Source organism: Equus przewalskii, chromosome 6, assembly GCF_037783145.1.
Source record: "Equus przewalskii isolate Varuska chromosome 6, EquPr2, whole genome shotgun sequence".
Taxonomy (NCBI): domain Eukaryota; kingdom Metazoa; phylum Chordata; class Mammalia; order Perissodactyla; family Equidae; genus Equus; species Equus przewalskii.
The window spans coordinates 5,198,386-5,213,248 of record NC_091836.1 but is presented as its reverse complement, the minus strand read 5'-3'; the positions used below and the strand labels follow the sequence as shown (position 1 = coordinate 5,213,248).

Here is a 14,863-nt window from a genome sequence, read left to right as displayed (position 1 = left end):
CAGGTGAGGCCAGCCCCAGAGAGTGAAGTCACCCATCGGAGGCTACACAGGAAGTGTGAGGGGTGGGGAAGCCAGATTCCCACTGCCACTCCGGCTTCCTGTACTTAAAGCCCTTCCCCGCTTCACTAAGGTGGGCTGACCACCGTCGTGCCCTATTCTCGAACGACGTTTGCTAGACATTCAGACGCACATGGACTTTGGGTCTGCGTATTGAAAATCGGGTGTGTCCACCTGCGCGGTATCCAGGGTCTCCAGCGCTTGGTTTGCCCTTTTGCGAGGTTCCGCACGTTCTCCCAAGTATCATTTCTCCAAGTGGAACCCCATGCAGCGCCGAGGGGCCCCGGCCACCGAGCGCACCGAGCGCACCGAGCGCACGGGGCGCGCGTGCACGTGGCTGTCCCCAGGGGCCCGGCGCTGGGCGGGGGCGCACTCGGGGTGGGACATCGGGGGCGCCCGCGCTCTAGGACAAGACTCACTGGGACGAGGGGGAGGCGAGTGCAACATTTAAGGGAATACCAAAAAAACCGAGTGACCAAGATCGATAATATTTTCATGTAATATTTTTTAAAAAGCAAACTGAATTCCCCGAAGTCCACGAGGGACAAAATAGCAAACTGTTAAAGACGGGATCCGTCTCGCTGGCTCCGGCATCTGGGGCGCCCCCAGGCTCTGGGACCGGAGACGCGGGGCTGTCTGGGGCGCTCGGGCCGGGCGGGGATCTGGGGCGCCCCTCGGCTAGGGCGCGCCCGGGGCCTCCAGCGCGGGGCCCAGAATAGGGAGGCCGGCGGACGGGGCGGGGCGGCGCCTCCCTCTGCGCGGCCTCCCTCCACCCCTCCCGGGCCTCTCCCGGGCGCCGAGTCCCTTCCGAGTCCGGATCCGCGCCGCCTTTTCCCGCGGCCCGCACGGGGCCCAGCTGACGGCCGCGTTGTTTACGGGCCGAGCAGCCCTCGCTCCCGCCGCCCGCCCGCCACCCGCCAGCCCAGGTGCCCGCCCGCCCGTCCGCGCGTCCGTCTGTCTGCGCGTCCGTTTGTCCGCGCGTCCGCAGATCGCGGCACAGACGCGCTCGGGGCCGAGAGCCGGGAAGCCAGGGCGCAGCGCGGGGCTCCGGGCCCTGAGATCGCCGGACGGGACCCGGGCCGCAGTGGCTCGGGGTCGGGGCCGCCTCCGCCGGGCCGCGCCGCCGGATTTGTAGCGGCCGAGGCCGTGCGCCCCTCCCGGGGCTGATTCCAGGAGGCTCCCGGGCGGGGGCTGTGATCCGAGGGCCGCGGGCTTGGAAGAAAAGGACGCGCGGCCCCCAGCGCCTCTCGGGCTGCCGCCTCGGAGCATGACCCCCGCGGGCCGGCGCCGCGCGCTCTGATCCGTCGGGACCCCGCGCTCCCGCAGCCATGGGCGCAGGGGGCCGGCGGGGGGCGGCGGCCGCGCCGCTCCTGGTGGCCGTGGCGGCGCTGCTGGTGGGCGCCGCGGGCCACCTGTACCCCGGAGAGGGTGAGTCTGGGGGTCCGGGAGTGGGCGGGGAGTAGCGCGGTGGGGAGGGGACCTCTCGCCAAAATGGAGCCCCCGCTGTGGACTGAGAGCCCTCCAGGTTGGCGAGGCGGGTGGCCGGGGCGGTCACTCGGGTCTCGCGGGGGGCGGGAAGCCGCTGACCTTGGTCTTTGCCCGCCTGGGCTCGCGGCTCCGCGCCCCGCGTGCCGGCCCCGAGCTGGAGAAACCTTGCGCCAGTGTCCGCCCTGCTGCGGGGCGCCTCCCCGGAGTGCGCCTCGGACCCGTGCCTGGCCCTCTCCGAGCCCAGGTCGCTCCGGAGAGGGGACACGCGTCCTCTCTGGGTCGCCTCCGAGAAGTGGGGTCACTGAGTCCGGGCGGCCTCGGAGAGGCAAGTGCGCGGGGCACACACGGTTTGAAGTCAGAGTCGAGAGTGACCGACTGGGGGTCCCTTGGGCTCCCTTGGCGGTAGAATCCTTCCACCCTCTTTCTGGGATCTAGGCCCGTGGCTACCTCGGACCTCAGGTCCGTGTTTACACTTTGGGGTTCTGTTTCCAGATGTCCGGAGGCAAACTCTGGCGCCTTGACAACAGCACGGTCATAGTAGCAGAAATAGTGGAGGTTTTGAAAATCAGGATTATTGTAGTGGGTGTCAGCAAATGCCACGGGCTGATCCATCCCATCTCTCTGGACCCTCAGAGTGGTCCCCAAAGGCCGAAAAAAAAAATTCTGTTGTTTGCCCATTTCAGAAAGGAGTAAATTGAGACTCAGTGAGGACGTAACTTGCTTGCCCCAAAGTCAGTGCCAGAGGGAGAACTCGAGCCTCCCTGTGGTGCCCGCCCCAGCCTCTGGACTGCTGCAGGGTGTCCGGCGTCTCCTTGCTAACGGCCCCCTCCAGCTCTGCCCTCCGTGAAGGGGTCTTTACCTGTCAGCCCCAGGAGGTCTCTAACCTTGGTGAGCCTCTCATGGCCCCTAACCCCATGGGCTTCCCTCCTGGGTGTCCCTGTGCAGGCAGCAGACGGAGGCCCACCCCGACCCCAGCATCCTTCTTGGACCTGACAACAGGCCCTTCTGGTTGTAGGACGAAGATTGTTTAAGAGAAGACGGCTAGAGTTTCCCACCGTGGTGTCTGAGGCTCGGCTTTAAAAATATCTGTTGGGTTACTTCTTCAGATTTCTCCATAAAAGGAAATCAGTCGTGATGAGGAAGGGGTTGGGGAGGAGAGGAAGAGGCTCCTGGGTCCCCCGACGGTGAGTGAGGTGCGTGAGAAAGCACACGTGAGCCCAGGAGTTGACAAACCGGGTTTGCTGAGCACCTCTGCCAATTACGCAACGTTTCGATGCCCCTGTGTGCCTGAGGTCCAGTGGGCGCTCCGTGAAGGAAGGGTGACAATTGGTCTAGGATCTTGTTAAGAAAATCCAAGACGAGTTGTTAGAGCTACGCCAGGCTTTGTGGATGTGTGTGTGTGTGTGTGTGTGTGCACATGCACGCATGTGTATGTGTGGTTCCCTGTTCCTCTGTTCCTTGTAGCTTTGGTAATTAATCGTGGATTTGTGCCTGGGCTTCCACGAATGAGCAGATGGATTTACCACTTCGTTACATGTTAACAGTTTTCCCAAGGGCAGAAGCTTCTGTTTATTTCATTCTCTGTGACTTTTCCAGAGCCTAGAACAGTGCCTGGCATATAGTAGGCATTTGCTAAATATTTCTTGGTTTTTTATATTTTAAAAAATTTTATGTATTTATTAGTGAGGAAGATTCGCTCTGAGCTAACATCCCTTGCCAATCTTCCTCCTTTTCCTTTTTTTTTTTTTTTTGCTTGAGGAAGATTAGCCCTGAGCTAACATCTGTGCCAATCTTCCCCTATTTTTTTGTTTGTGTGGGAGGCCTCCACAGCATGGCCGATGAGTGGAGTAGGTCCACGCCTGGGATCCGAACCTACGAACTCAGGCTGCAGAAGCAAAGCACGTGGAACTTTAACCACTTGGCCATGGGGGCCAGCCTCCTAAATATCTCTTCTTGATTCAACTCTTTTCCTTCGTGTTCTCACCGGTTCTCCAAGCCACGGCTCCTTTATTCTTCAAATAATACCTAAGTAACAAGAATAAAAGCAAACGTTTGGCGGGAGCCGTTCCATACGCCTTGCATGTATGATCTGCGTTAATTCTCACCACAAGCCTGTGACGTGGGGTTTAGCATCCCTTTTTGCAGGTGAGAAACTTGAGGAGGTTACAGAGCCAGCAGGCGGCAGAGCTAGGGTCAGAACCCCAGCTTGCAGAGTGCTGGGTTCTTAATAAAAGATTGTTCACTGGGGTCTCAGCCTCCCCATCCCTCCCTTGCCGTAACAGTTAACAAAATCCCACCAAATAAATGAGATGTGAGGCCCCTCAGAGGCTGGGGGCGGGGGGGCGAGAAACTTTACAAATCGTTAATCCCTTACATCAGCTGAGACTGCATTTTGGCTGGGGTGCGCGGTGGAGGCAGATCAGCGTGATTTTTCGGGAATGAAGGGCCTTTTCTCCGAGATGTCGAATGGGATGCGCCAATTCATTCTCTGGTGGCGTCTCTGTTGCTTTGCTGAAGAGGGTAATGGTTTCCCCCTTCAATTCTCCTCGGATTGGCTGCCTCTGATCTGAGATCACTCTGGCCGGGGGCTAGGGGGCGGTGCATTGCAAAGTCAGAGAATGTAGGCAATGTGGGATTAATTAAAATGAAAACCCACAGAACTTTGGGGGGGGGGGCGAGTCCAATGAGTTGAATAATTGAGGTATGAGACGCTCGCTTTGGGATCCCCCCTCATTTCTCAGATCCCCCTCATTTCTCAGATCCCCTTATTTCTGGAGGGTGAGGGTTAGGGTTAGCACGAGGGTGACGATTCTGGAGGGTGGCACGAGATGTTTCTCTTGCGTGTTCTCTTGTGCGCTCTGGGACCCTTGGACCAGAACTTTCACCTGCTCAGTCACCTCCCTGGGGTTACTCCTAACCTTTGCTTCTCTCTTGGAGACTTGCCCTTCATCCCTGCCCAACTGGCTCATAGAGGTCATCGGGGTGAGCCCACTGGGGTCCCCACCTCATCCCATTCCATTGCTGACTTCCATTCTTAATTTGGTTGGAGCAGGACCTCTCAACCTCAGTGCTCTTGACATTTGGGGCTGGATAGTTCTTGGTTGTGGGGGGCTGTCCTGTGTATTATAAGATGGTGGGCAGCGTCCCTGGTCTCTCCCGACTCCATGCCAGTAGCCCCTCCCCTCTGCATGTCATGACAACCCACAGTGTCTCCAGACATTGCCAGCTATCCCCAGTTGAAAACCACTGCATGCGGGGACATAACTTTCCTTGTCTGGGACACCTCCCCAGCTGGATCCCTGCTCTCTCCCCTCTGTTTGTTCAGGCATCCCCATGCATCCAGGAACCTTTCTCTTTCCAGCCTAAAAACACTCAATACTCTCTCGGACCCCATTACGCACCACCCACCTCCAGCCTCCCACTACCGAGCATCCCCCGGTCGGTCCTCACCACCCTCACCTTTCAGCCACTCCTCTGCCCATAGCATCTGGCTTGTGTCTCCATCACTTCGCTGATGGCTGTAGCGAAGGTGATCCCTCACGTCTCAGCTGGGTCCCTACAGCCTCACCCCAGCTGGCCTTTCTGGGTTTGCCACTGCCCTCTTCCTCCGACTGGAAGGCGCAGTCTCCTGGCCAGGTTTCGCTGTGCCTGGCTTCCTCCTGGTCCCCTCTCTCGCCTCCCTCTGTTCCCTTCCTGGGCTGAGATGTTAGCTCTGTCTTCCTAGAGTACTGATCCCTACTCTGACCCTCTCTCAGCCCACTTTTTTATTTACACGTGGTCAAACTCCTTCATCTAGAACAGGGGTCGGCCAACCACGGCCGCAGGGCCAAACGCTGCCCGCCCACGCCGGTTTTTGTAAATAAAGTTTTATTGGCAGCAGCTACACTTGTTGTGTCTGCATCGTCTATGGCTGTTTCTGTCCTCTAACGTTGGAGTTGAATAGTTGTGATCGCTTGGCCCCCAAAATATTCACACTTTGGCCCTTTCCAGAGAAAGTTTGCCGACTCCTGACTTAGAACAAACTTCTTGAGGATCATGACAACATGCCTGATGGCTTACGTGGTCCCTGGTACGATGTGAATGAATCAAGTTAAATGAAACACCCAGGGGTATTGCGTTTTCCCCTTTACAGAGAAAGCCGCCTTAAGGAAATTTCTACCACTTGCTGTGCTGAATATGTGGGTTCTGATGGTGAGAAAATAACAGTGATGTTCCGTCATAAACTATGTGTGTGATCTGAGGATTTATTCATTTAAACAATCATCTTGGCACTGAATGAGGATTCTTTGCCGTCAGTCCTGTCTCTAGAACCTAAAAGAAAGTGGCGTCTGCTAGGAGATTTTCTCTCCAGACCCCCTTGCGTTAATTTCTATTAAGAATACATCAGAGATGGCTTGGTTTATATTTTGTGATTGGACTTTATTTGTGTCTTTTTAAATTAAGATAACAAGTAATGCATTTTCATTGCAAAAACATTTACAAAAATATAGAGAGGAAGAAACACATTTCTCCTGCAACAATTTGCCCCTAAAACCATTTCGTTTGTATCCTGGGACGTGACTGTGCTATCAGCTTGTCTTTTTAAAAAATTTTTATTTTGGGGGCCGGCCCAGTGGCGCAGCAGTTAAGTTTGCCTGTTCCTCTTCGGCAGCCCAGGGTTCGCGGGTTCGGATCCCGGGTTCGGACGTGACACCGCTTGGCAAGCCATGCTGTGGCAGGTGTCCCACATAGAAAGTAGAGGAAGATGGGCACGGATGTTAGCTCAGGGCCAGTCTTCCTCAGCAAAAAGAGGAGGATTGGCAGCAGATGTTAGCTCAGGGCTAATCTTCCTCAAAAAAAAAAAAAAAATTAAAAAGCCAGACAGTGAAACTAACTTTTTTGGTGCATAGTTTTATGAATTTTACCCATGCATAGAGTCGTGTGGCTATCCCCACAATTAGGGTGCAGAACAGTGCCGTGACCGCCCAAGCTCCGTCAGGGTACCCCTTTACTGTTACACTATCCCCTCCCCTGCTCCCTGGCAACACCGATCTGCTAAGCATTCCTAGTTTTCTCTCTAGGCTTTAAAAAATATCTTATAATCGGATTAATATTCTTAAAATTGAAATTTTTAATTTAAGCAGTCATACGATTCTCATTATCCATGGATTCCGTATTTGTGAACTCGCCTAGTCGCTAAAATTTATTTGTGACTCCAAAATCAGTACTCTGAGCAGTTTTGCAGTCTCTCCGGGACACATGCAGAGCAGCAAAGAATTCGAATCTCACAACCGGCATGTTCCCAGCTGAGGTCAGGCGTGGCTGGGCTCTCCCTTCTTGTTTCAGCTCGTGTCATGTGGATTCCACAGTCCTCAAGGAGGAAAACAAGTGTCCTTTTCTATGACATATCGAGAGCCATGTTTTCTGCCTTTCTGTGCTTTTTGTCGGTGATTTTGCTGCCTAAAATGGCCCCCACCCTTAGTGCTGAAAGGCTGTCTGGTTAAGCACAAGAATAATGCCAAGGTGGCTGCAAGGTGCCTTATGGAGAAAATAAGTGCGTTAGATAAACTTCGCTCAGCCACGAGCTGGGCTTAGCGCTGTTGGCCGTGACTTCCAGTTAATGAATCAACAATGTATCTTACATAAAGTATCCCGAGACAGAAACATACATGAGACAAGGTTATGTATTGATCAAGGGGTGAAAATATTCTAGCCAGAGGGTAGCAGAAATCTAACCATGTATTGCCTCTAGGGACAATGTTGCAGTATTTGCGAATTCAGTGTTTGAGGACTTAACTACCGCAAACACCGGGACTCAGCTGCCGGTGGTTTCCTATCACCGTGGTTTAAAAGTTGCAAATTGGGTTTGCCGAGGCCCATGCAGAATCCTTTGGAATGCATTGGCCCTCTTTGTCCTTTTTTCATCTGTGCACAAGTCCTTGGTTACCTCTTGTAAAGCTCATGAGATGACACCAACCCCCTGGCTCGTGTTTCAAGGAGGGGTGTCTTGTGTTCTGCTGACCCCAGGGTCCGGGGTGCGGGGTGGTGCCCCAGTGGCTTTCGGGATTTCAGAACCATATTTTGTTTTGAGCAGAGCAAGATTTGCTTTTCTGTATTGCCAAATGCAGACTGGACATGAGTTCCAGTTGGAGGTCGAGGCAGATTGGTGAGGATTAAAAACCCCACTCTGGGTTTTTCTTCCAATTCCGTCAGGGTGTGGTGTCACATCACAGTTTATGGAGAAGCCTCTGCCTTCTGTTCAGGACTAGGAGCCTGTCACCAGGAGATTCTTGCCTCCTACGCCTTTGTGGAAATGCGGAAAACACAGGTACTTTCCAAAACCTGCTTTTGTCAACAGTGCAGAAAAAATGGTTGGACCCAAAAGAATAAAGAGAGTAGGGCTACAGTTGTTTTCTGATGGTCTTTCCGTGATTTCTTGTTGCCAACGTGTTTTCAAAGATCTTTCCTGTTTCCTTGCAGAAGATCAGAAAAGGGATGAGTTCTAAGTGAGGTGTTCTTTCCTAATTATATCCAGTTGGATTGTGTCGAAGTTGTATGCTGCTTTTTTCTTTTTACAAGATGCCTTTCGGTCTTGCAAGACCCCTCTTGGTTTTTTTTTTTTACTGTGTCTTCTGCGGCAGTATCTGTCTCTGTGTATAAATGAGGAGTTGGACTCCCGAGATGGCACGGAAGCCCCTTATGATCCTGTGATTTCGTGTGCCATGTCCTGAGGATTACAAACTGTGGAATTGACCGGAGGAACTAGCCTGGAGGTTCCAGAGCTTTCTGACAGGCTTATGGAAGGTGTTGGTGTCTGAGTGGCTGTGGGTCTTTGGTCCTCTCTCTGGTCCCCTGTCCTTAAATATTGGGTTCTCCAGAACCTTCCACCTCCCATCCTTTTCTCCTCCCAGTTGCCCTGACTCTTCCGGGTTATATCACCTATTGTCACACTTCCACCAGCATCCGCCCCTCTTCTTAAGCTCCAGACCCACGTCCTCCCAGCACCCACTGGACCCACATCCAGGAACATCTCAGAATCCTCATAGACTCCACGGGCCCCAAACTGAGCCAGCTGTCTTCCCCACCCCAAACTGGTCCTATCTCAGTTTCTCCAGGTTCGCTAACAGCGGCCCCTTACTTCTCCTCCTCTCCTCCACCTCCCTGGGGACCAAGTCCCAATGTTGCTAATTCCCTAGTGTCCCTGTGGCCTTGCCCCTCTTCTCGCACCCACCTCCCAGATCAGCTGCCCCCGGCCACCCCGTATATACAGTGGTTCCAGCATGCCCCCATCAGCACCTTCTCTGCTCCGTTGCCCGGTGGGTTTTTCTACTTCCTGCTTTGGTGCTCCTGTGGCTGCCAGCTAAGTCCTTTGCCCCGGCACCTGAGCCTGGCCGCAGCTGTGTGCAATCTCACTGCCCCGAGCTCATGCCTGCCGTTCCTAGGGGTTCTCTGTTCTTCATGCCTCTGCATTTTTGCATGCGCTTCCTGCGCCCCCAGCGTGCTTTCCCCCCGTTTTGCCCATGGACGCCGGCTTCCTCCTCACGGAACCACGTCAGAGGCTTCCTTCCTGCCCTCTCTGGCTTCATCATCCATGCCTTCTCCTTCCCATTGGGTATATCCATCTGGGTGCCCAGAGACCTTGGTGTGTCCATTGGAGACGTGTTCTAGTGGCACGTTGGCTCCGTGGATAAGTGAAACCGTGCTCCAAGTGTGGGTCGGAGAAGGGCTTGATACACGTTTGTGCAAAGCAGGAAGCGAAGTCTCACCCGGAGGGAGCAGGTCCTGGAGGGGATGGGATGGCTTGAAGCTAGGAGCAGAAAGTTTGCCTGGAGAAGAACTTCTGTGGACTCGATTGCACCCGGCCCCCCCCGCCAATTGGTCTGTTGAAACCCTAGCCCCCAAGGTGGCTGTATTTGGAGATAGAGCTTTTAGGATGTAATTAAGGCTAAACGAGGTCATCGGAGTAAAGCCCTTATCCAATAGGATTGGGGGCCTTATAAGAAGAGGGAGAGAGAGAGAGACCTCTCACCAAGGAATGACCATGTGAAGACACAGTGAGGAGGTGGTTGTCTGCAAGCCGGGAGGAGAGCCCTCACCAGAAACCGACCATGTGGCTACCTTGATCTTGGACTTGCAGCCTCCAGAACTGTGAAAAATCAATGTCCCTTGTATAAGCCACCCAGCCTATGGCATTTTGTTGTGATGGCCCCAACTGACTAAGACAACTGAGGTCAGAATTGGCTCTGAAACATGCCAGCTAGGGACCCAGGTGGATAAAACGAGTGTGGGTCTAGCTTTCTTTGAAATTCCTTAGGGCCGGTCCACCTTGCTTACGGGGTTCCTTCTAGTAACAAGCAACAGCCCCAAAGAAGGCATCTGATTGCGTTGATCCTGGGGCAGAGTGCTTAGTGGAATGAGGCGGGCAGAAGCCTGGGGCTGGCAGGGGCCCTGCTGGAGAGGTGGGCCAGGTTGGGTAGGTGGTATGTCTGTCCTACTTGAGTCCCCTTTACATCCTTGGGTGACCTTGTTTAAAGTGCACATTCTCAGCCCCCTGGGTGAGTCGTTAAGTTTGTGTGCTCCACTTCGGTGGCTTGGGGTTCACCCGTTCGGATCCTGGGTGCGGACCTACACATCGCTTGCCAAGCCATGCTGTGGCAGCATCCCACATAGAAGAACTAGAAGGACCTACAGCTAGGATACATAACTATGTACTGGGGCTTTGGGAAGAAAAGGTAAGAAAAAAAAAAAAGAGGACAAATGGCAACAGATGTTAGCTCAGGGCCAATCTTCCTCACCAAAAATAAATGAATAAATAAAAATGAAATAAAGTAAAAGGAAATAAAATGCAGATTCTAGGGTCTAGATCCTGGAGATATTGAATCAATTGGTCTAAAGCCAGGCGTTGGAATCTGCATTTTAAACCTCTCCCCCGCCCCCCGTGATTCTGATGCTGGTGGTCCACAGACCACGCTTTGAGAACCCATGTGTCATGGCTTAGGGCTCAGGTGCTGGTGTCCTAGGGAACTGTGTGTGATAGGCTGAATTATGTCCCCACAAAATTCATAAGTTGAAGTCCTAACCCCTAGCACCTCAGAATGTGACTATCTTTGGAGAAAGGGTCTTTAAAGTGGTAATTAAATTAAAATGAGGTCATTAGGGTGGGCCCTGATCCAAGGTGACGGGTGTCTTTATGAGAAGAGGAGGTTCGGATACAGAGCTGTGCGTGCACGGAGGGAAGACCATGTGAGGACACAGGGAGAAGATGGCCCATCTAGAAGCCAAAGACGGAAGCAACCCTGCCACCACCTTAATCTTGGACTTCTAGCCTCCAGAACAGGGAGAAATTAAAGGTCTGTTGTGTAAGCCACGCAGTCTGGGGTTCTTTGTTACGGCAGCCCCAGCAAACTAATATCCTGGGTTCAAATCCTGGGTCTGTGTAATCCTTGCTGTGTGACCTTGAGTAGGACACAGTCCTCTCTGAGCCTCTGTTTCTTTCTTCTTCTAGAAAATCCATCTCGGTGACATCACATAGTGTTCTGCCTGGTGCTCATGCCCCAACCTTGTGCACCCCCACCCCTCAGGGTACTGACTGCCCCTCGGTGTCTAGCAATTTCTGGTGGAGTCCATTTCACCTGCTACGCTGTCCTTTCTTCCTGATGTGGCTTTCTTGTGGTTACCCTCTTGAATTCTGTTTTTCAAGCTCATCTCCCCTGCAGATCCGAGGTACGTGGAATTTGTGGGTCCCCTCTGGCCTTTTAATGTCCCGCCTTGTGAACATGATGGGTCAGGCATCGGCCTTCCTCACCCCAGGAGAGAGAACCCTATAGGGACCCCTCTGGTAACATCTTTCTGGGGGCTTCCTTCGACTTTCACATCTCCCACAGCTCCTTGCTGGCTCTTGGTTTGTTCAAGAGATCCCCTCTCTACATCCTCCAAGATTGATGACCTTGTGGGAGGTTCCAGAAAGATTGTGGTCTGGATCATGAAGGTCACATCATGGACCTCTTTCACCTCTAGGTCACAGGTTACACTATTTTCTTCCTCCATTCTCCATCTTTGATGGTCTGCTGTTCCCATCTGCATTCCTCTGTTCCAAGGTACCTGAGCATCCACTTCAGGGCCCCCGTCTCCCCTTGACTGGCCTCTATGGAGGCAGAGGGACCCTCCTTTCTACTCAGCTATCCCTTCATCTGGGCTAAAGACCCAGCCTCCTCAGGTCTCCTCTCTGTGGGCTGTGGCGTCTCCCATCAGTATTTTTATTGAGAATTTATGGGACAGTGCCTCAGCCCCCCACTTCCTATCCATCCCTTAACCCCCCCTCAAGCTGACGCCCCTCCACCAGCCACACTAGCTCCTTCCTTTTGCAAGACTCCTGGAAAGAATATCCTGCAGGCTCACTTCCTCACCTCCGATTCATTTTCAATTCCATTTAATTTTTTTGTGACTTTTTGATTATATGATCCCATCCCGCATCAAAAATTCACAGACATGAAGAGTGTTGGCAGTGAAATTCTTTTTCTCTTCTTGTCCCCTGCCTACTTATTTCCTCTCCCCAGAGATAACCAGCGTTGCAAAAGAAATTTTTTTGGGTGCTTATTTACCCTCCTGGAAGATAGTGTTTGCATGTATAAGCTAATACGTGCTTCTATTTCCTGCCCCCCGTTTTTACATAAGTAATAGCATATCACAAAGACTGACCATCTTGCTTTTTACTGTTAGCAACATATCCTGGAGATCTTCCCGTTATCACCCATAACGAGCTTTCTTTCTCCTTTTCACAGCTGTATAGTATTCCACTGCATCAGCCATTAGCTAACTACAGCTCGTGGGCCAGATCTGACGTGCCATCTGCTTTAGTGCAGCCCCTGAGCTGAGAATGTTCCTCACATTTTTAAATGGTTGAGCAAAAATTACAAGGATTATTTCATGACCTATGAGAATTATATGAAATTCACATTTCAGCATCTCTAAATAAAGTTTTATTGGAGCAAAACCATGCCACTTTTTCTTGCTTTTAGCACTACAAAGGTAGACTTGGGTAGTTGCAACCGAGACTGTATCACCTGCAAAATGGCAGGTATTTGCTCCCTGGCCCTTCCAAGGAAAATTTTGCTAACTTCTGCATTGTATCACTGATTCTCGGACCTGAGCATGCATCAAGATCCCCTGGAGGGTGTGTTGAAATGCAGATTCCTGGGCCCCACACCCAGAGGATCAGAATGTCTAATAGGTTCCCAGGAGATACTGATGCTGCTGGTCCGGGGACCCCACTTTGAGAACCACTGCATCACGTGGACAAACCATAATTGATTTAACCGATCCCCTTTTGATGGACAGCTATGTTGTTTCCAGTCTCTGGTTGTTGTGGACATTGCTGAGTTGAATGACCCATCACCAGAGTCATATTTCATGTGTGAACCTACTTGTAGCAGATTTTCAGAATAGGGATCGCTGGGTGCTGTAAGGCTTCAACTTTACCTAGATAGTCCCTGTGCCCAGCATGATACTTGGCACATCGGGATGCTCAGCATACGTTTGTTGAATGAATACAGGAGTGATTTCCTCATGGCTGACTTGCCGGGTCCAGAACCTGCACTAGAATCCAGGTCTCCCAGTGTTGCCACCTGCCACAGTTCCTCCATTTCTCCTTCTTTGCCAAAGTCGATTTTAAGAGCCAGCCTTTCAGGCAGGTGGAGAATCTGAAGGGTATCTGATACCTCGATGTGCCCAAGTTCTAATTTCTGAAGGTCATTAGTCTGGGAGTTGGTTCCACGTAGCTCAGAGTGGAGAACTAACAGGTGCATGGGTCCAGACCCTCGTCCTCCTCTGTTCTTCATAGCTTTTATCGTGCAATTGTCACTGTTTTCAGTGAGGAAACTGAGGCATCCGGAGATTGAGGGCGTGGCCCAGGATTACGCGGCTGGCAGGTGCCAGGGCTGGAGTAGGAAGCCAGATCTGTTGGGCTGCTAGTGTGCCCCAAAACTGGTACAGGTGACCTGACACTCGAATCCAAGGCTTGTTGGTATAGGACCCCTGAATTTCGGAGGACGTGGTGAAGACTAGGAAGAACGCAGAGAGGAACGTGTGGCCCCAGACTCGGTCACCAGGCAGCGTTTAAAGAATGCTGAGACTAAGGAATGAGTACATTCATGAGCGAAAGCAGAAAGAAGGAAATTCTTAGCATTGTAAAGGCGTTTCAGAATTTTCTAGATACCTCTTCCCTGCCCCTCAGCTGCCCCCTATTCTGCTTTCGTGGTGGAGAGAAAACCAGGAGAAAGAGAAAACTTTTCAAGACAGCTCTCATGTCAGCCTTCTCTCCTTCTGGAAAATTCTGATTCCTCTGGTTGAGGGAGAAATTCTAGACCAGCCCTGTTTGATAGAAAGTTCTATTTTGGTGGAAATCTTCTGTCTGTGCTATCCAACATGGCGGCCACTGTCCGCTCATGGCTTTTGAAATTGTGGCCAGTGCGACCAAAATTTTACTTTTATTTAACTTTAATTCATTTAAATGTAAATGTAAACTTTTATTTAACTTTAGCTCATTTGAATGTAAAAAAAAATCAATGCTTGATTCTTTTATTGGAAAACTCTGTTAGTCTGTTTGGAACAACTTGGGGATACGAACCTACATTTTCCAGTGATTCATTTTATGAAATCTACATAGACAGACCGAATGTTTCCGAGGGAAAATTAGCATCTGAGTCGAGACATGCTTCAAATAGAAAACACATGGCATGTCGGAGGCGTAGTGGGAAAAAAAATCCTATAGAGTATCTCATTAATAAATTTTTAGTATTGCTTCCGTGGTGAAGTGAAATTTTTGGAGATATTGGATTAAATAAAATGTATTCCGTTTCATCTGTTTCTTTTTACCTTTTTAGAGAAAATTGAAAGTGCCACGGGTGACTCACGTTATAGTTCTATCGGATATCGCTTGCTCTAGACCCTACATACCGTACGTAGTCACCTACGGCGAGGAGCCATAGTTTGCCATTGCCCTTGACCTTACAATGAAGTAGACAGAACTGAATAATTCTCCTTGCACCGTGTGTGGAGGTCTTAGTAATGGCATCACCTCCTCTGGGAAGCCCTCCTTGATTGTTCCAGTCTGAGTCAAATAGTGTGGTTTTATGATCCCCTCTAAAACCCTGAAGCTCTCCTTGATGGCATCCTCCTCAGTTATATCTGAAGTTGATTTGAGTACTTAATAGCAACTACTAGTCTGTGAGATCCAGGGCTGCATCTGTCGTCTTCTCTGTAGCACTTCCAGTACCTGGAACAGCATCTGGCACCGAACAGGTCCTCAGCGGATATTTGCTGGAAGAGTGAATGAAGGAAA

General features: G+C 51.6%; 1 protein-coding gene across 4 annotated transcripts in view; it reads left to right on the top strand.

Annotated features, from left to right (window-relative positions):
- The first annotated feature begins 695 nt into the window (after positions 1–695).
- Positions 696–14,863, top strand: part of INSR (insulin receptor) — a 125,435-nt gene continuing 111,267 nt past the window's right edge. For 3 of the 4 annotated variants that reach the window (XM_070622783.1, XM_070622781.1, XM_070622780.1), the window contains exon 1: positions 869–1,485. In XM_070622783.1, the coding sequence (XP_070478884.1) occupies positions 1,386–1,485 (100 nt within the window). In that variant the 5' untranslated portion in view covers positions 869–1,385. Of the gene's footprint in view, positions 1,486–14,863 lie in introns of all 4 variants that reach the window. The other variant, XM_070622782.1, reaches the window with a different exon arrangement.